General features: G+C 38.8%; 1 protein-coding gene across 1 annotated transcript in view; it reads right to left on the bottom strand.

The window, feature by feature from the left end:
* Window positions 1–23,089, bottom strand: part of man1a1 (mannosidase, alpha, class 1A, member 1) — a 71,037-nt gene that overhangs the window by 17,979 nt on the left and 29,969 nt on the right. The window contains exon 5 of the mRNA XM_079474449.1: window positions 6,185–6,279. Within this exon, the coding sequence (XP_079330575.1) occupies window positions 6,185–6,279 (95 nt within the window). The remainder of the gene's footprint in view (window positions 1–6,184; window positions 6,280–23,089) is intronic.

The raw sequence follows: 23,089 nt of genomic DNA on the forward strand, positions 1-23,089 counted from the left end.
TGTCTATCATTTTTGAAAACATTGGGCAAAATAAACCTTTTTATTGCTGAAAAATAGCGATTTATAGTGGATATAGCAGATGATTAAGGAAATGCCGGGGGGGGCAGCTAAAAATCATTCATACCTTTCCCTCTCTTAACAAAGACTGTTCATCTATCAAAGTAAACCACATAACATGAAGAATGAAGATATCAATGCACATTTCCCGCCAGTCCTGTGTAAACTATGGCATGCTACATTTTTTTATACAACGTTATCGTGAGATAGGGAAGCTCACCCTCAGGAGCACCGGGTTTTATAAACTAATAACAATTTAATAAAAACTAAATTTTCTAGTGTTGAAGTCTTAAAATATAGAGTAAGTCTTTTACCACTGTAAAGTGACTTTTACTTGTGATACTTGACTGTTGTGCTTTAATTTTCATCACCTAACTTTACACCTGTTAATTTTCAAATTCCGTTCCTGAAAAAATCATAGCGGTCAGCCCATTTCAGATGCCATAACATTTGTAACATACAATTGATTAGCTAAAAAAAGAAACGGCTTTGAAAAGGGCATGTAACCGATCTGGGAAAACCCAAATTGACATATTACAGTTTTGATACCATGTGTTGGGTTTTCCCAGATCGCATCACAATTAATAAACATTTTAAACAACCAAACTAATTTACATAGATCAAATTATAAATACAAATATATACATGTTGATTTTTTATACATATGTAAACATGTATGTGCATGTGTTCATAAATACAAAAATAATCTGCACAGTACACAGACACATATTATGTGTAAACAAACTTTTTTACCAGATGCGATTAATCACGATTAATCGTTTGAAAGCCCTACAGTCATTTAAAATATGTTTACATGTAATATATACATAATGTCTTTTTGTCATTAAACGATTGTCAATTTAGTGGTTTAAGTCTGTTAACATTAAATGGCCATTCTTTGACTGTTGTTTTAGAAACATTGAGCTGTAGAAACCCAGACAGACACTTAATGAGCAGTATGGGATATATAACAAATGATCTGACAGAGCACAGAGAAAATACCATTAGCCTGAATAATTAACTAGCGCTGGAGTGAAATACGAACTCGACCAACCGAACACAGTCTCATGTATCCTCAGGCTGATAAAACAGTCAGACTTTAATGTTCAACATCGGCATGTTCCAGTGGTGCTCTCCCAGTCTCGGTCACACAGACAGTTGATTTAGGTAGGCCATAGGCTACACATACATGCTCAACGTTACAGAGATCTATAAAGCCATCTTCCTTCACAAAACACTGATATTGATCCAACAGGACAAACAGAAATCTGGGTTAACTCTTGTTGTGTTCTAAAGAAACACCACTGCCTTCTATTTAGGTCTCTCCCGCCATGAGAAAAAGCTAAATGACCCTTAAAATTAGGACAATCGCACCACATATTCCTAAAAACAATCTTTTAAATTGATCTCATAGAGTTTACACTCAGGGCTCAAAGTAGACCAGGCTGTTTGTCAATAAAACACAAATTATTAAAAAAATACGTTTATCCATTACATTATTTGTGACATCTGCTTAATGCAAAGCTCAATTGAAAATCAGAACAATGTTCCATCATTGTGCGTGTTATCTGGGGTGACAAGAGCCTCGTAAAAATGGATCAAACAGAGCTGCGGCTTTCGAAGGCAGAGAGGAGAGTAATGTCTCATTATGATCTGACCTCTCGATCCCTCCTCTTGTTTTTCGTCTCACGACTAAAAGCTCCAACCTCATCAATCCCGTCCAAAGCATCTATCAGGCATAAAATGCTTGTTATGTAACCCATTGGCATATCTGTAATAGACGAGTAACTGAAATAAAAGTGAACAATTGTAAAATACCATTTAGAGGACATCAATTATCTGGAGAGGAAAATGATGGCAGAACAGCACGTGGCGTGATGTCTATTTTAAACTCCGTTATTAAGCTTACATTTTGAACTGACGCTGAGCGTCGCAGCGAGGTGCAACCATCAAGCAATTACCGTCTCGCCTTTTTATGAGGCAAATGCATTATGTGAAAGGCACATTTACCCACCTCAATAGAAAATCAGTGTCCATTCATGGCCGCGGTTCGTTTGAGCGCTGCCTATTGATGCATGCGTGCTTATGTCATCCGTGTGACTCACTGTTGCATGTACCGTGCCTACGCCTCAAATTGCATTGTCAGAATAAATACAATTTTACATTTTCCAAACAAAACAAGAGGGATGCTTAACCATGCAAAACTTGGGAACCGCAGGAGGCGGTTGCCAGGGCAGTGCTATCTTGTTGCTAAGGTGTATGGAATGGTGTTTAGTGCATTGCTTTGTGGTTGTGGAGATAATTTATTTCGATAATTATTCATAATTCAAAAAATATTAGAATAAAGACTGTATTGACCGATTCTCACATACAATTTTAGTACAATAATATATTTTGCATTACAAATGCATTAGAAGTACTTTTTAACTGGCTTGTATAAAATAAAATAAATCATACTGGTATTTAGAGTTTGGTAATCCTTATGCTTTCTTTCAAGTGAATATAAAACACAAACAAGATGGGTGCGGAATAAACCTAAACCATGCCCATGAGAAAGATCTCACTGAAGCGGAGGATGTTAAAGCATAGCAACAGGGATCAACATCTACACACTATGATGTGATGGGCTGACTGGACCAGGGGTTAAGAGAAGTTTGGAAAAGTAGAGAAACTTAATACCGCACTTTAACTGAGCGTGTCTGGATAAAGTCACTTAGAGACGGATGCAGAAGTAAAAATATAGAAATGCTTTAGGCTGCTTGACTTTAAGCAAGGGGAATAGAGGGAAAAACATGTAATGAAGCACTTATGTTTATAAGTGAAACTTCCCCTCTTGAATAGTTAACAAGAAGCAAATGTGGAATATGCTGAAACGTAGGTCCGCATCTGTAGGCGTAGGAGGAACCGGTGTGAGCAATAGACACACATCGAGGCTGTACTAGCCGTTCTTCAGGTTTTACTTGAATTAGAACATAAAGTTCCCATTAGGGGCTATACGGTAATGTGAAAATAACACTGTACATAATTAAGGAGAAGTGTTGCAGACAAGACTCGGCTCTTAGTTGTAACAATTTATAATTTACATTAAGATTGAAAAAGCTGACTTCAAATATAAGGAATATAACACAGTTGAAGTATGGTTATACTTAACCAACATTGGGGCAACACACAGATATTTAGCAATGTGCAAGTCATAACTTATTTTAACAAATTATAAGCCGGGACATTGTAAGGACTTATGCAACTGTGAGAGCTTTATTAAAGCAACACTTTTCGGCCTTAAAATAATGTCTCTAAAATTATTTCAACTCGGATAAACAACTCCGATAAGCTCTACTGCCGCTGTAAGTTCTGTGTTGGTACACACAGCCATCCCCTGCTCGCGACCTGGTTTCCAAACAACGTTTCTGCATTCGCCGGTTCCATCGTTTTAGTAAACAAGTTCAGGTGTATTGCGCTGCCCACGGGTAACAGACGATTGCGCATATCAACCACATGGGGGAAACCATGAGCAAAAGTTCTATAGTGTCGCTTTAAGGGCGTAATATCTCTTTTTTCTTCAAATGCATTTGCAAGTGTACGTATACGTCTTACAAATGTTCAGCTTCTCTATGAAAAGAATTGGTCACTAATTTACTGTTATTCTCTTTTCTCCAAAGAACAATGTTTTGATATCTTCAAACGTTTATTACACTTTCAAATGACGTGAAACGGATTGGCTCATGAATGTATCCTTTCGAAAAGCGAACTGAAATGTGTTTAATTGATAAAAAGTGAAGTAATCAGGCATTAAACAATGTTAACAACCGTTCAAAGCGCTAGAGAAAGAACAAATTAAACCGCTGCTCACAAGAACCAAGTAGCAAATAATGACACTTTTCCCGCTGATATCATTTCAAACACCGTGGAAGTCATGCCACCTTACAGTTAATTGAACAATTTGTGCATTTGAAACCAGCACTAAATGTTAACATTCCAATTTTATGCTACAATTGGAGATAATACAATGTGTGAATTGTATGCTCACCCTGGGAATTGCTTTTATGAATGTCCATTTACATTACATTTACATTTCTGCATTTGCGTGGTGCGTTAATCGACAAGCCAGTATGTTTGATCAATTCGTGTAATTCTTGGGTATCGAAACCTTAACTTTGGCATTGCCAACGCCACGCAGCACCATACGAGCTACAGGAATATATGTGCAAAAAGAAAATCTTCCACTGAGATTCCCAAGTTTTGCTCCAGCCAAATCTAGGTCAAGGTTGTCTGTAAAATTAGGCCTCTTCTGTCATATTTCTCCTCTAATTTGCTCTCTGGACCTCTGGGGACTCGGGCAGACAGACGGCAAAATAATAACGGCGCACATAAGTCACAAAAATTCAAACATCGGTTGGCTAGGAGCTGGCTCCCACCTCAAGTGGGTTAATACCCACATCGGCGAGTCCATAAAGTTGTCTGACGTTCAGATGAATCGGTCCAAATATACTGCTCGAACTCAGATTCATGGGCTGTTTATCATCCCATCCTAATAAAGGCCTTACGTGGGTTTCATAACTTCCCTGCAACGTATCACTTTCTGCTACATGAGATCATCTCAAATTTACACAATTAAACGAATTCAGAGGAGAATATAAATTCATATTGGAGAAACTCAAGATGGTTGTGATTCATGCTCTCATCAGACGCTGAATATGATTATGATCTCCTCTCTGGTGCTTTTAAATCAAGCATGATAGCGCCACTGAGGACTTCTCTAACAAACAACAGCTTGTCACCGAGTGTTTAAAAGCTCCAGCTACCTAATGTATTATTACTTTATTGGTGAGGTTTTGCAATTAACTTTAGCGAGTACACTAGCATATCAACCGTGTCCATTTCCATATTTATTGAAAAACGAAACTACAAGGGTAAGACTCAAACTTCACTTTAATTGAAAATAAACACTAACCGAAGGACTGAATAAATGATGTCACAATTGTCACTTGCTATCTCAAACCCTGACTTTGTGCCATATAATATTTTACATTCATATTTTCATATAGAAATCTTATGAATGGTGGGAATCAACAGTGCACATGCTTGACAAGGTCAGAGTTGACTTCATCCCACAATTATTGTCATAGGAAATCATGCAATCCTATAAAAAACAAATGTATTCATAAATGCCTTCAACCGTGAACATCTAGCAAAAAAGCATTAAAGTACAACATACATTAGCAACACATGAACACGTTTATATAATCACATACAGCCCAAAAAAGAGGCCGCGACATGAACTAGAGACGTCCGGCAGCACCAGGTGGTCGAGCCAAAGAGAACAATAGCGCAAAGTAACAACATTAGCGTTGCGGACAGAATTAATGATGTAGCTAGTGACCCACATCGAAAAAGGAACTGGCCTTCAGCGGAGGTGATAGGAGCACTTGTGCTAAGTGCAGATATGGCGGAAAGCTGTATTAGCCGTTCTGTATAAAGCCGTTCTGTATAAAATGGTGAAGCTTCAAGCCTAAACACCAGTTTAAAGGACACATAACCTGGACACTCAAACTAAGGGAAAGAGCTTTGATAAAAAGTGAATTATGTTTCTTTTCTCTGCTATGTGCTGCCCACTCGGTTTGCATCGTCTTCGCTAGCCAGTTTGCATCATCTTAACTAGCGATTCTAGGCTGTAAAGAGGCAAGTGTTGGGTAGTGAGGTGACGGCTCATCCAATCAACCTCCGACATGTAGCTTTTCTCAGAATCTTGGCGCTGAATACCCTTAATAGAAGAGTCATAGGTAGATGTCTATCAAGCATCAGCATCTGATTTAAAGCTATCAAGCATCAGCATCTGATTTAAAGCTCTTAACGCTTAACATTTCTGAGACAAAGCCAGCTAAAATGTGCCAAATTCTATTCATGTCAGTGTAAAAGCACTGCAAAGAAAGACTGTTTGAAAAAAAATGTCTTTCAGACCTAAACCGACCTGCGAAACCGGATTTGCTTTCATATTTGACAAAACTATGCATAGGTCACAGTAACATGCTACTAGTTTTGAAGATTCAGCCCTTGGGAGTTAGCGAGATGTGCAGAAAACAAATCCCTCAATGACATCCCTGTAAAACCATGTTTGTGCCACACTGACCTCTTCAGGTTGAGCAGAGCCCAGGGAATGCCAGTCGGGGTCTTGAAAGCCGGCAACAGCTTCTCTCCCAGTTCAACAGCTTTCTTTCTAAACACCTGGAGAGGGAGACAGAAGAGGAGGGGGTTAGGTTAGCTTAACCTCAGCTGTACACAGCAGCAGAGAAACGTGTAACCTCGGGCAGCTCTTGTTATTATATTTATTTTATCACTCATATTTGCATGGTCTACGGAGTCTGTTGATAGACAGAGAAGCATTGATATTCTGCCGAGGGCAGGATCCTGGAGGCAACTGATAACAGCAGATAAGATGAGGGCGCACAGTATACACATCCTGCTGTAAACCTGCTGCCTGCCTGTCATCTTCTGTCTGCTACTTGGCCCTTCTTTTTACTCCTTTGACATTTTAAACCAGCGGGGACGCTTCAAATCCCTGGACCGGCAAATATGGTGCATTTCTGTCGGTGATGGTATCAGACCAAGTCAAATGCTTAAAAATTGATGGCTCGGAGAGGAAATGCCTTCAGTTTATGTGGTGGCCTGTTAGTTAAAAGGATAATTCACCAAAAAAAGAAATTATGTCATCATTTATCTCCACTTATGTCACATATGACTCTTTCCTCTTTACAACACAAACAATATATATTTTGATGTTTTAGAAGTTTTGTGTTCATACAATGGAAGTTGCAGAATACAAAACAGTCTAATATGTGGACCACATGTTAATATTGTCATGGTTGACATCATAACATGTATGACAGTATCAATTACCCATTTGTTTCATAAACGACACTCTGAACGAACTGCACAGTGTTTTAAACCCAATCTTGCTTTTCATGTATTTTAATAAAAGATGCGTGCTGTTACTTTCGGTGAAGGGGATGCGACGCTGTACTAAACCTGCAAGCAAGTCTGTTTAAGCGATCTCCGAGATCAGCTCATCCCTACTGGAAATTCAACCTGTGTGTCAGAAAGGCCACAAAGCAAAGGTCCCCTGAGCAGGAACAGAACGGAGCGTGAGTGTCTTTCAAAACACGCTAGGAGAGCAAACGGGAAGAAATACAACTGCAATCCAATGACGTGTCAAGTTTGATAAAAGATTAGAAGTGCTTCACCATTCAGCAGCCATAAAACAATAATAATAAAAAATGGAATTAAATGAGAAATGTGTGCAGAGATCATGACATCAGACATCACCAGAAAGGTTAACGCTTCTTATATTGCCATAACACATCCTTTTCACATCATATAACATATATTGATATCACAGCTGAGCCTGTCTGGAGATCTTAATGAGGACTTTCTTACCTCTGCGTACATCATTCGGTATTCATATTTACATGAAGGTCAACACCTCTAAGTGTGCATAGCTCTAGTGTTTTCCCTAGCACCTAGACGGCCTAGATAAAGTCTGTGCGCTTGTCCTTGAGACTTCAAATACAAGGAGAGACATTCTCCTTCTGACGGGCATCTCAGATGAACTCAGAGAAAGATATTTGGAAGAACGCTTACAACCAGACAGATTATTTTTTATGGACAACCAAGACATCAAAAACAGCCAACAATAATAATTAATGTAGTTTAAAATAAACTACAATTTTAAATAAGAAATAAACATGCTATGATTTTTTTTAACAATTCTACATTTTAATAATCCTAAATAAGTATTTAGATAGTTAGCCAGATAAGTACATTTCGGATGAATATACACTAGAAAACAAGAAAAGTCCCTTAAAAACATCCTCTTCTGTGCCACTTTGAGAGGTCCAAGTGCAAGCATGTACGAGGATGGGCCAGACACAATGCGGACTTACACTAAATAAGATATATTGCCTTGTCAGTGGATGGTGACTGGAGAACCTCATGGGCCTTTACCCAGATTACAGCGGCGATTTAAGGGAATGGAACAGAGAGCTGCTGAGAGCACCTTGACCCTTTAAACCTCACCAAAACCTTCCACACTGACCCAAAGAGCAATCTGGACTAGAGACAGAAACCAGCAAACACAAGCTTTCGGGAATAAGCAATGAAACCAATTCCCTAATGCTATAGACAGCTTTGACAAAGGCTGGCGGTTATAATGCCAACAAAACTCATGGGAGGAAAACAAAATGTCTATGAAAAATAAAATATGGCTAATCTAGAATAACAGTAAACGGGTTGAATGCAAATCAGGTCACAATACAATACAACTAACAGACTGTTGAAAATATGCAAATATGAAGAATTTTATCAATGCAAGCAAAACCGGCAGTGACGTTGTCTTTGTGAATTTTGTAAGTTCACTGGAGCACTACATTATTACAAAATGGGAAGAATGATTCGATACTTCATTAAACTGAGTGAATTTTCACAGACACTTGTGGAGGCCCGATTTAGGTCTAGAAGATTAATGGCTCTGAAGGGGAAGCTATTACCAGATCAATCCAGGTAAAACGGACAGACCATCTACCACACAAAACAAGGTCAACCTGCATTACCTGATGAAAATCACGAAGCCCAAAAGCCCAGCTGAACTCCTTTTAGCAAATAAAAGGGATTTACTGCATTTTTTAAAAGGCAATGAATTGTTTTAAACCACACAACATTTGTACATTCTATAATTCCCTCCCTTTTTTCTTTTTCTTTTTCTATTCTATTCTTTTCTTGTTTTCTGATTTGAAAAAGCTAACGTTTATGGTTAAGAAAAGACTCCAACAAACAGTAATTCATTTCGTTATAATATCATAGGAAATTAGTTTTCTTATTTATTGTATTAATCTCAAAAAAGCAAACAGAATTTACAAATGTGACTACTACAACATTTCAGCATTGTAAGTGTTGTTAAGACATGATACCTATAAACAAAACTAAATTTTGTTCCCAAATTGTCAAGCCTCAATGCTCAGATATGGTTATTAGCTGTAAAAATGACAAAAATGTCCCCTTCTCTGCAAACCCGTGCCACACAGCATGATATATACATTTTTGCCAAGACCTGATGAAAATAATTCACTCGACCTCTTTAAGGTCCAATACTGTAGCAGGTAGAACATAATCACAACTTATAATTGTAATAAACTTCAGGAATATGCAAATCTTAAGACAATAAACATGGAGTAATTTGTTAAACATTTTTAAATGCACAGCTGTGCACATCATTTGCCATTACTTAAGATCTAGTGCAGTACATCACACAAAGTGAGCAGGAGACACTTTTGAAAGAGCCACCTGAAAGCAATTACTCTGCACACGTCTACATATTTATCTTACGTCAGCAAAGTGAGACAGCTCCAGCCCACGAGGCAGAGCCTTTGGCTTCAACAACAGCAGAACGATGGATGAGAAGAAAATCCAACCAATGAGAAACCATGTTTGGAGTGAAAGTGAATGGCACGATTACACACGCTGCTCCTCCGGAGGCCTTTAAAACAATGGCCGGCTGGACATGGTTTATGTCAATGTCATGTCATTAGAGGAAAATTAGTGACCATCAACATTTGTGGCAGTAAGATAAGTGTATGTGTAAAAGCAACTTGTGTCATTAAAGCAGACCGGATGAGAGAGTCCATTATAGTGATGGAGGGATATATTGAAACATGACTATCACTAGTATTGACTGTTACAATCATGCCTGCTTGGCCAGTTGAACAATGCTAAATATATTTTCATGTCTATGGAAATTGTATGGCAGGTATTCAATATACCATTGGCAAATGTGTAAACCTACACATAAATAGCTATCCTGTTCTTTGGATGTTGACATTAGCTATCGAAAAACCCACGCTGGTCGACCACAAGTCCATTCACAGCAGTCTTGACAAGGGCAGCACAGTCAGAACAAAACTGATAGCTGCTTGCAAAGAACTATGGGGCTTTGATCTTCTCTACCATCACTGGAGAACAAGTAATGTACTCGGAGACAGGCTTGATGAAAAGGACCCCGTCTCTCTTAACGCAATATCTTTTTCATCTTTAGGGAAAACATTGTAAAAGTGATGTATTAAAGATATGTACCGAGAGAACCTTTTTTCAGCACCGCATTAAATGAATAATGAAGTCTGTGATATTTCCCCAAGGTTGGATCTGGAATCTGAGAGAGAAAGAATCATCGCTCTTATACGAATGCAGTCCGTAAATTACACCCAGAGCTGTAGCCAAAGGCTGCGTGAGCTGCGACGGCTTCCTTTTGGCTGAGGTACAAGACATGCGGCAATAATTGAAAAGCTTGCTCGCATCTGGTTTGCGTGTAGTACAATCCAACCATAAAACACACAAATATGTTTCTAGCATCTAGTGCTGGGCGAATCTAAACAATCTGAAACTCAACTTATATTCCAACATAGTCAGACTGACAAACAATGTAACCAAGAGAAACAGAGATCCATTGAGAGGACTGTGCTTCTGGTGAATTTTTCCTTAATGAATTAAATCTGCATTAGTGGCACGCTTTGCATGCAGTGAACATGTGCAGTGATGTGATTGACAGCTGAGGAATAAATTAATTTTCGTAAGGCTGAGCAGGCATCTTTATAATAGGATGGCTATACACTAACACAAGGCCATTGTGCTTAAAATACGAGCGGATGAATAGAGAGCCAGGTGGAATAGAAAGAGGACTTTATCAGCTGTGGATCCTGTTGCAACTTTCAATCGGACACTGAAGCTTCTATGTCTAGATGCATTGCAGTGTCCTTGAAACTGTCATATAAAAAAAGTACAAAAATAGACTTGAAGTCTAATTATAAAAGCAAATTAAAACGCCCTGGAACAATATCCTATAATCTCTGTAATCTCAACGTTTAGTTGTTAAGACAATGTTTGAGGATCAATAATGTGGCCATACCGTTGCCATTCACATGAAAATGAGGGGCTGGGAGAAAAGACGACACAGAAGAGTGATAGATGGATAAAGGCTTTCAGCATTGTGATGAAATAGGCCACTGAGACGCACGTGTGCTTAGTGATAAAGCGGAACAGATCATGAGAACGTAAAGCCATATTGACCGTGAATGTTATCCAGCGCTAAATCAAAGACTGAACAGGAACTGTGGTGTGTGATGCAGATACACACACGCACGCACGCACGCACACTCCTTAAAAACTAAAAGCACTGACAATGAATTGCTAGCACTATTCATTGATCGCCGCTAATTTAATAGCATCTTTCACACTGTATATTTGTATCCCAAAGGTATTGATTCAATACTGACACCAAGACACTCGAGGCTGATATCATACCGAAGCCAAAATGTTGGTATCGACCCAACCCAACTATCTATATAGAAGTGATGCTTTCTGAAGCATTGAAGTACCTGAGTGAGATCAAGCACACAATCCCAACAGCACAAAAGATAAAATCAAGTACTTTATTGCTGACCTTTACTTAGCTTCCACAAAAAGTGCACTTGCATTGCTCCTACCAGACGATAAAGAGGTCTGAAACCAAAGCGATCAGATAGGGGCAGTCACAGAGAACCAGGAAAGAAAGAAGCTTTGCGTACACCTGTCAAAACACTCAGTGAAAAGACATGTCAACATCACACTTTCCTTTCTCCTCTCTCTCTCCGTCGCTCTCCCCTGTCTGGCTCAGATAAATGTTAACATGACAAAGAAAAAAGATCAGCCAAAGATCTGCCAAAGACCTACCAGCCTTCGAGGCTGATGGTCTACTTACAGTATACATTGTTGGAGCTCTGCAAAACATCCAAAGTTTTGGTAAGGGATATAGGGGTGAGCTCTTTTGACTCGGTCCAGTAAGCAACCATCTCAAGCAACAACTTTGCAACTGCATCAGAATTTCCACCCGAGAGTTTCTCCTGAAAAGATCCAACGTATTACTCTGCATGCAGCTGCAGCATGATATGGATTTAAAGGACTGCTAAAATGAATATAGGATCTCATTCGGGGATCATGAAAACCTTAGAATAATATTTCTCTCTTGACTTTATCTGACCTTGGCCTGCGAATCTAAAATCTTTGTTATCGTCGCCTTTATATGACCAAAACAGGCTTAAGTGAGCACATGAGCATTAGAATTACTATTACGTTTCACTTTTATATCGACATACTCTACAGTAAGCGTACACATAGCTTACAAAGAAATCCTTGGTATTTAAAAAGAAAAAGGAAAAAACTTTCATAGAAGAATACTCAGATTTCTTTACAAGCCACACATTGTATTTATAAATCCATATTGGAAATACAGCTCCTATAAAGTAAGTGTTTTAACTTTGAGAAAGTAGTCTTTGGCATTAGAATTTCTCCCTTACTGTCTCTATAGCAAATAAATCTGAAAATAAACTTTGTGACCTTTCCAGAAAAAACAATTGAGATTTCAATTGTATTGAGCCATAAATGAGAGCAGCCTGCTCTCATGCAAAAACTAAGATTTCCATATTGTGTGTTATAGCCGAAGAGAATTTAACCTTTAGAGAACCAATAAAAGGCATCATGAAATGTGGGAACTAAAGCAGTTATTCAAATACATCAGCAGCAGAAAATAAATAAATACGATTTACAGCTGTGCATAAATTTAACCGCCGCTCTGCCATTGATTTATTCAGTCTGTTGGGCGTCTTTATGATTGGCTGAGGAAAGCCGTGTTAGTGTACCCCAGCGGCAGGGATTTGATCCACTTCAGGACAGATTCAGTCATTGCCTAAAAAACGACCCTTTTACTCAACAGTTTAAAGAAGCATATTATTTGTAAGGTATGAAAACACATTTCACACAATTTTAAACGGCATGTAAACTTTGTCCATTGGATTTTGCAGAGGACGGTCAGCAGAATAGTACCGAATATCTAGACTTAAATGGCACTGACCCCTCAAACATTGTCAAATGTAGTGTCAAGTTATTTCTCGTAAGCGCTTGCTATTTACTGTCCATAACCAAGGTCAGATAATAAAACTAAGTTTTATTGAACTCAGTCCTAGTTTTAATATCAAAACATCCCCATAGTACGTAATAGTGAATACGTATTAAGATAACATTCTAAGCTAAACTTTTACGCTTAACAATGACACAAATGGTTACATTTATAACACTGCTAATCTTGCTGGGCCCAAACTAGAAACCTGAGCCTTATATTTTCTCAAGAGACTTGCTCCTAAAACCACAAAAATCAATGACCTGTAACAGAAAAAACAGCCTCACTCACATATTCAAACTAAATATTTGACAAGTAAAATAATGCAAAAGTTGATAAAGTGACGGCGCTTAGAAAAAACAAATGCTGAATTGCATTTGTCGTGGTTGTGCTTGTGCTTGTTTATGTGTAACTATAATCCATATAATATACAGTCCATATAATATAGAACATAGATTAACAAGGATTTGTCTGCGTCTGCACTGTATGAGGATATAAACACATACATTTACTTTACGAGCCTTTTCACTGTTTGAGTGAAGCTATCGTCAAACATGCTAAAACTAAATTGTCTTCCCAAAGACCTGTCTAAATAAAAGTCACGTAAGATAATACCGAACAGCGGACACTAGGTAAACGCTTATAAGCAAACTTGACCAATCAGGATCCAAAACAATTATATTGACACTTCAAATGAAATATGATTAAGTACTTGGACTGAATGTGAATGACAAATTTACTTCAACCACATGACAATGCTGAATGTCAAGCCCTGTTTAAAGTAACAATTCTCAAGGGATCAAACCGTCTGAAACATGCAGATGTCAAGGCATACCATAACACTAAATAATAATGAAAAAGGTACTACTGTACCACAACCTGCCAAGAAGCCTATGAAGATCTGTTTGCTAGTCTGCTCGAGCTGTGATAATCCTTCCAAAACATCCAGCGACGTGTCAACCCTAGCACATAAACCAATTTTCACCCTGTCAGGGTATCCCATGGTGCATGGTGCAAAAACGTGTGAATTACAAAACCAGGAAGCTACATTCCAACCACGGGAATGTATTATAAAACAATTCGGTTTACAGATACATCATAAATGAGACTTGAGTTTTCATGGTGTCATTTGGGATTTGTCTATAACAAACAGATCGCAATAACAAAAGTAATCGTGCATTACCCAAATATGGCACGGTGCATCTGAAAATACCACAGCCTATTAACGCAGGAGATTAGTGGCTTCTAATGGCCAGGGCTCAGTAATCCAATTACGAGAGTTTAAGGCTAAATGGCCATAGCAAAAGCAGCAGAAAAGGCCAGAATGGACCTTTAGGAGACAAGAAGTAGCGCCATCATCAAATGTTGATGTATAATGAAAGGTTTTGTTCTTGTAACACGATGAGCTGACATGGAGATATGCAACAGTAATAGTTTGACAGTGATGGCTGTTAAGGCTTGCTTTGTTGAACATGTCTAGAGATGCTGTTATCAGATGGGGTCGAATTTGGGGGAATACTCTTTCAGTCATCAGAAAAAATGCTGCAGAGCCCGAGGAGGGAAATCAAGGAGTTACGTATAAAATGCAATAAGAGCCAGATAAAAACAATAAGCTGATCTCGCTGTGCAGGCGGGCCAGATTCAGCATGTTCGAATTAGAGATTTGGCCAACTGTGAGCGATTCGTCTCTTCGCCTCAATGAGCGCCGGCTCATGTCCAATCAGACACCTGCAGAGCCAAGAGAGACAGGCCAAACGCTCAGACTGCAAACCTTTCACCTCGCAAATCCTCTCCAGACAGCCACCTGAGGAGCAGTGCGTTTTTGAGTGATCTAAGACGCCAACAGGTTGGTAGAGTCAGGCAACATTAAAAAGCAATAACAGGATTTATGCCGTCCAAAAACGTCATGTAAAGAATTTTACTTCTGTAACAAAGGCATGTGGACCCACATTGCTTATTGCATTTGTGACGGTGCCGCTATAGTGTGAAATTGCATCTAAGTAAAGCCCGTTTCAGCTTCATCCAGTTCCACTGTGACATGAGCCAGAATCCTTCAAACTGTCCGTCCCGGCACCGCGTCTGACCTTAAATCCCAATACTGCGCCAGCAGCGCTGAAACGGGATGACAAAAGACTGTTTCAAGCATATTACAAACCGACAAACAGAGCCATTTCACCCCTTAGAGTGCTAAATAATAACATAGACTTAGGAATATGAAATAAATTGGCAAAGTTTGAAGGTTTGACACAAGAGAAATGAGTCATTTACTGATCTAAACTGTGAAGTCCTGTATGAAAAATGAAGGGGCCAGATGTGAGAGCAGATTTGCCGATGCAAATTTTGCCCTTATCAACATGAAGGCTCAGAGGTCAAGCAGCTTGACGGACAAGCCATTTGTGGAAAGGGTAAACGAAGGACTGTTTTTTTTTTCTCATATAAACTGCTTGGAATAATTACCGCATATGAAGCAGGACTTAATTTCCCTCGCCCAAAGCAAGTGTATTTGTCACGGTTATGGATTTTCACGGACAGACACGCTTGCTTCTTGTACTTATTTAGACAGCTGCAGTGTTTTTCTTTTTTTAGTATCAGTCAATAAAGTTTTTCTCTGATTACTGGGTAATATGAAGTAATGACTGCTCCTTTCTCAGGAGAAAGCTTTCATTTAGCAAAGACAATAATGGACCAATCGGGCCTGACGAAGGTTTGGATTTGGGCCCTCAGAATCACAGGTTTTGTCTAACTGTGATCTCGGCCATTGATGGTTGTGAAAATAAAACTCCAGAGCTCCCAGCCTAAAAACAATAAAAAAAACATTTGTGTAAACGTCAGTTATAGAAATGACTAAAGGAATCTCAAACTGGACAGTAGTAATCCCTGAAATTTTGAAAACAAACTGTTAATGATATATTATTTTACATTATTAATATTTGTATTTACAATTTAAAATAGCATATTTGTATTTATAATTTAAAATAGCATAAGAGAGATTTATCTTCATTGTTAGTTTTTTTCTCATTTTTTTGCTGCCACACCATGGGACACATGTATTTGTCAACAAGCCAACTAAATATTTGGATAAAATAATAACATTATTTTCTAATTTATTTAAAATAGTAATTTCAAAATGTTCTGCAAAAATGCAATTATTTAATACTGTTGGACCTATCTGCAATTAATTTAGCACTTAAGAGCTCTCAGATAAATACTAATAAATACATTCGAATAATTTGTCACGGATGACAATGGTACAACAATTCTGCTTACTGCTGAATTTTCTTTTGCTAAAATAATATCACAAGCAGCCCAATGAATGCTTATTAACAATGACAGATATCCTAATTATACGTCCCGGTGCTGACATCTGTTGCCTATAGAAAACACGATGACGCAGCAACCTGATGAAATCCACGGTGGCCAGAATTGCTCTTCATCTCTCAGTGTTGATAGCCCTGCCTCTCGCTGCAAATGTACCGGAGCCCGATAGAAGCACAAAGCCTGAGAGCAGATCCCTCCTGAGGTTTCTCTTAGCTTTGCTTTTATTCTCATGCTAGGCTTGTTCTCAACTGCATAATTCATAAAATATATAATATTCCTGTCATACACTTATGAGTCTAATATGTTTTCACAGCACTTCGATGGCATACACTGTAAAGAAACATCATTTTCTTTATGGATGCCCCCTGTTTATGATTTGTGAACCCAACAAGCTTAATTTAAAGCAACTCCAGGGGTGTAGATAAATTGACCTTGCTTTTAATAGGAGGAAAAGCCAACCCGCAGAGAACCGAAAAGCCATGCGAGAGCGCGAGCAGCAACTCATCTTTGCTAGTGTGGAAAAATGAATTGAATTGGCTTAGGTTGCTCAGGAACATTTGTTATAACACCGATTAACTGCTTGACCAAGCTCAAAACATTATTAACACAAACCCATTATGTGGGTAAAACACTTCAACGTACCTAGTTGTTACCTGATTAAAACTCAAGTCTCAAGTGGCACTCTTTCCTTTTCAACATATTTTTGACACTCAATTTTTGCAGCTCAATGTGCAAGAACAAAACAAAGCAAGTTTTTGCATTTGTAATATTTAACATCAGCATAAGTTACATCAGAGCCAACTGATCTAATTCTTGCCACACCGAAAGTCACAGAAGGTGAGACGCACGAGTCTCCGAATTTGCATCAGCAAACATCAATTATCTTTCTGTAACAAAGTACACATGTATTCCTCTGTCAATCACATCTGGGTGCAAGTGCGTGTGCTGCTTCAAAAAGAACAAAGATCTTTCAGTAGAAACGGATCTCACTTTGAACTGCGTCTTATATCTGCAAAAAGAGGAGAAAGCGGAGAGGTGCTTGATGGGACAATGAGAGATCGAGCTGAAGTTGAGCTGGAAGAGCTAAAATGAGGGGGCATTATTGAAAGAGCTCTTTGCACTTTTACTTTTACATCTAATGCACCGTGTCAAAAAAAGGCCCGTGGAGAGAGGGATCAAGATCACAGAACAGAATTCCTGCACTTATCGCCACTTATCATCGCCGCTCACGTATTTAAGGTTAATGTGAGAGGCCATGTGCTGCCTTTTAAAGGCTTCACAGGCCTTTAAGCTTCAATAGAAATGATTTTTGCAACAAAGTTCTGTGTTTATTTATCATTTGTGACACGCACAAAATAACTACACCACAGTTTACACCGAGTGGTCCCAGCTAGAAGCTGGGAATGAAGCAAACGGTCTTGTTTTCTGAGCCAACATGAGGCCCCGTGTTGCAGGGCCCCATATCGTAGAGGAAATTGCTTGTCATGCTCTATCAGAGGAGGGAAGATCTTTTGCTAATAGCAGGTGCACCAGGCGTCTGGGGTTTTCGCAGGAACGAGTGGAAAACAAGTCATTTACCTCCGAGCAAGAGAAGAATTATGCATTCACGATCAAGTGAATAATGTTGCTTTCATGCGACACTCCCTAAAGTTTCATTTCTCTGCTTGTTGCAGTCAAATTGCTGTTGTGGCTCAGCACAGCTGGCAACAGGCGTTGTGTTAATCGCCATATGACTTCCATCACGCTAAAAACAGTGCCGCAAACAATTTGAATCCAAGAAACAGGCAAATTAGCGTAATTGAAAATGGCGCATTAAACACCCCATAGACGGTTCTTTGTTAAGCCAAGAATGGCATTTGCATTATGCGAACCGTACACAATAGCCGTGTCATTCAGCGCAGCGTGCCGGCATTGAAGATGCATGCGGTGACTTCCGCATTGTTAAAAGGACGACAGAAGCGTGTGGCAGGTATTTACAGTAGAGATGTCTCTTGACAGAAACGCATGACTCTGGACTTGGAGTTAAGATGATTAATTTCCTCTGCCTCACTGTAAACAACTCAAATCCATTTTTAATCATTTCAGGGAAAACATAATGACCCGTCGGCCCAGAGACTGCTAATGAGCTATAATACACTTGGTAATGGAGGAAACCTCTCAGAAAGAACAGCACAGAATACCCACATTTGCAAATCCGGTCCTCTCCTATAATGTACGGACTGTGTCAGAGAGATGCAGAGGAAACTGCGGGCACGTCTGGACCGTAGTGATGATGAAACGGATGCTATGATTATCAGTAATGATGGTACAGCTGTGCAACGATTAATCGCAATTAAACGCATCCAGAATAAAAGTTTGCGTTTACATAATATATGTCTGTGGTGAGGAAGGCGGGACGAGAGCCGTGACGCGGGACCGGTGGCGCCTTCCTCACCACAATGTCTATGTAAGGTGAATATTCATTTTGTATTTATAAACACAAACACACACTAATAGTATACATATTCATATATTACAACTACTATAATATTTACATGCATTCATTTATATTTATATATAAACATTTATTGATTTTATATTCTATATTATTCGAAAATATATATGTCTTTGTAAATACAAAATGAGCACAGTACAGGGACATATAGAAAATTAGCACAGTACACAGATATATATTTATATAGTTCTTGACGAAATTAATCAATTAATCTTTGCACAGCCCCAACTCGAATTTACTAATCGTTTTAGTAAAAACTTACAACCCAATAAAAGAACTTCTAGGACTTTCCAATTTATACCTCAGATCAACAGTATGGATATTCAGTTCTGGCTAGAGGTTCAGGCTTTAACTTATTCAAAGGACATGTTTATAATTTTATGCCAGTTTGGTATGATGTTGACTATTTCCAAATACAAACATGACTAAACTAGCAACTTAACACTTGATATGTAGTTGCAGCCATTTTCTCAATTTCTGCAAAACAGAGAAGGCGGCGCCTTGTGTCATATGCAAATATGCCACAAGCAAAATGGAGAGTTATGTGAACCAAGCTATAAGTTTTCCTTCCGTGTAAAACAGTTCCGTTGTAATAGATTAAAACTAGTAAAGTGTATAAAGAGGAAAACAATCTGCCGAGGAGTCTCAATTCAGGTCAATATATGCAATATCATCTGTAATTGAATCCCAATGGTGCTACCATCTGTAGAACTGTACGCGAGACTGAAGTTCTTCATGTGAGATTTAAGTTAAAGCATTAAAGATCAAGAGCTATAACTGAGTTTAATGGCAGTCACCCGTAGTGCAGCCGTCTTCAGGTCTGAAAATCCAGCTGTGCACATAATCATTTAATGACTTTGGCTTGGGAGAGCTCTGCTATACGACAAATCTGCAATAAACATATTATTTAAAAAACGTAATAAGGCATGATAGTGTTCTTTCATCAAGGCTCTTCAAATAAATCCCTTACAGTTTTGATTGCTTCAATAACCGTAAAACCGTAATATGTGGGACTCCATGATCTCACACCTCCAATGCCAAGTTTACCTAGACAATGAGAAACTGACATTAAAAATAACATTTTCCTCTTTGGGTGAATTAGTGATTTAAGATAAACGCTGATGTTGCTCTTAATTATCAATGCGAAGACGAATAACCAAGTTGGAATGAAAATAAGCATTTGTGCTATTCCCGATCCCGACAAGAAAAAATCTATACAGTCCCTGCATGTACACAGCAAACAAGCCCACAGATGAGATATATGTAAAATGAATTACAGCACAAAAGAAAGACAAAATAAATCAATACATTATCCATTAAGAAGTTAAGTGCTGTGTTCTGACAGGTGGCTCTGTCCCGGGCTCGTCACGTCAGTGATGGAAAGCCGTCTGGGCGTAAATAACGCACAAATAATTCAGACCAGGATTAATCCTCTCATCGTGGAGTCGAGTAAAACCGGAGCAGGCCTAAATCACGGCAAACGTCATCGGTTTCTGAAAGCTCTGGACCCTCTGAGGAGCGCGTGGCGTATTTGCATAAACGCCGTCTCTCAAGACTATGAAAGATTCATCAAAGGGCCGAAGCTTGTTTCGAGTGCCAGTCAAGGCACTGGAGTCATCATCAGGCAGAGAAGAAATCACAGCGCTGTTTAATTTTAACCCTGCGTACACCACCTACACTAAACCAAGTTACTCATCTTGTATGCGAATTCGAAGGGTAATGAGAAACGGGCTGCGTCGCTCTCTCTCTGACCTGACGGCTTTAATTTTATCAATATAAAGGCTCCCAAAAAGACAGAACATATCTAAAGCACAGCAATAAAAAAAGCACAACTTCATCCTCCAGTGATGACCTAGCCGTGCAGCTTTAGCGGAATCCTATAATAGGTTCGATCTCCAAAAGATTACATTTTTCAAAGCCCGGTAAGAATTTAAGCCGGACACATTCACAAAGATCCCTGCTGTGGCTTAACAATGTGACGGGGCTACCTGAAGCCCATCGTTTCTAATCAACATTTCTCAGTTCAGGGCACACATTATAATGAAGGTAGATAGGAGGGCGTCTCATCATACTGAGTTGTTCGAGATTACTACACTGAAGGACTTTCATCAGTCCTGTGCTTGAAACCTGGACTCTGTGCTGCCACTTTGTATTCAGCGATTAGGTATGCTATGCCTTCCAAGTCAATACACGGTGATGAAACGGGCTTGTGCGTCTTGCTGAGAGAACAATAATGTAGCGCTTAAAGATTTATATCACGGTTAAGCTATTTACATCGAGGGAGCGTAGAACACAGAACTGTTAACTGAAGCAACGTCTAGCATTCAACTGTTTGCTGTCAACAAAGAAGCAAACATTTTATGTCATCTGTCACATGTGCTTCCTCTGATGCTCTGTGCAGGTTAACATGAAAGTCAAATTTCATTGTGTTAAACACAAATAATTGTATTGGTAAGAATGTTAGCAATTGTCAGTTCGGTTACATCATCCACTGCCATAGTATGAAAAAATGTTGTATCATTTTTGTTCTGTTGAACACAAAGTGAGATATCTTGAAGAATTTAGGAAAGCAAACAGTTCTGGGGCACCTTTGACTATCATTTAATTTAACATACCATGGCAGTCAATGATGATATTCATTCAATACTGAAAATGGCTAACATTCTTCCAAATACCTTCATCAGAACATCGTAATTTATACAGGTATGAAATGACATCAGGCTTAGTAAATGATGGCCGAATTAAACATTTTTGGATAAACTTTCACTTTAGTAAGACTGCACTGGAATATTAAAGCTTAAAAGACAAAGTAAAGTAAGTAAAGGTAAAATGACAAATAGTTTTATGTTTCAAAAAATATAAAGGCAAAAGTTAAAGCTTTAATAAAGAAACATGTTGCACTGATGAAAATGTCAAGGACAAATATTTATATATAATAGAACATAATACACAAAAGTATTTTCACAAGAAAAATTGAGGAAAGAAATGTATTTGAAAAATAATGTGATATCAAGGAAAGTAGGCCTTAAAGGGACAGTTATAAATGAAAATTCTTTCAGTATCTACTCGTCATTCCAGACCTGTACGGAATTCTGCAGAACACAAAAAATATATTCCAGAAGAAATTACAAATCGCAAAAGCAGAGAGAATTTTTTTTGGGGTGTTCCACAGAACAGTCATAGACCTCTTCGGATGATGTAAACAACTCCGATTCAACGCTGGTCCAGAAAAACATCCCGTTTCAGTTCTTCAACACTACACAAGTGTTTGAACATAATACAACCAACAGAATAGTTATAACTGAACTGTTTAATGTCTTTACGGTTTAAATTATATATGTAAGATCAAAAATACTAATAAAAAATACTGAAACCGGAAGTGGACATCTTGCAAAGTGGTCTACACAGATTTTCAATGACATGATGGTGAATAAATGATGACGGAAATCTTATTTTGGGGTAACCTTAAAGGGAAGGGAACAAATCACCACTAAACATTAAGCATAAAGAACATATTAGTCATTTCTACTAGTAAAATCCTAGTAGTAAAAGCTGCACACAAAAAGTCTCCGTCCCTTGGGAAACTTTCCTGACACAGAGCAGAATTCTGCAGCGCTACTACATCTATTCAGTGGTAGCAAAAGGGAGGGTCACTGTGGAGAGGAAAGACAGATGTTCTGCTGAAGGGTCTGCCTCACATCAACAGAGCCACTATGGTAATACCACACGAGTACATGCCTGATGAAGCTCTCACAATGCTCCTGTCCCCCCTCCCCTGGACAAATCTCTCTTCTGCACCGCACAAATGAGAGCTTGTATTATCACTAAGAGTACATTTGCTGTCGGCTGCAGTGATAAAGCCGAGAGTATCGTCCAAAAATGCCACTCTTTCTATTTGAATAAGATCCTTCGCATTCAGCCAGATGCTGTAGGGAAAATCTAATTTACAAGAGGGCAGATTGGAAATATGAGCGAAGTTCTGCATTAGCCTGATTCAATGAACGCTTGGAATTGCCTTCGCGTATGCGCTTTATGTCACAGTCCAGTATCCGGCATATTTTGGTTTCAAAAGGCTTTCAATTTATCAGAGTGCACACAGAGCTTTTTGGATACGTGGGGCCTTGGAATGAACTCTAAGTGGGAAGATGGAGTGTGTGTGTTTGTTTGACTTGGCTCAATGTCCGGGCAAACAGCCGGACCACCGGGAGAAGACCAACCAGCGGCTTTCAAGCCTCTCGAGAGGTGTG

The sequence above is a fragment of the Barbatula barbatula genome (genome assembly GCF_947034865.1).
Source record: "Barbatula barbatula genome assembly, chromosome: 15".
In the NCBI taxonomy this organism is placed as follows: Eukaryota; Metazoa; Chordata; class Actinopteri; order Cypriniformes; family Nemacheilidae; genus Barbatula; species Barbatula barbatula.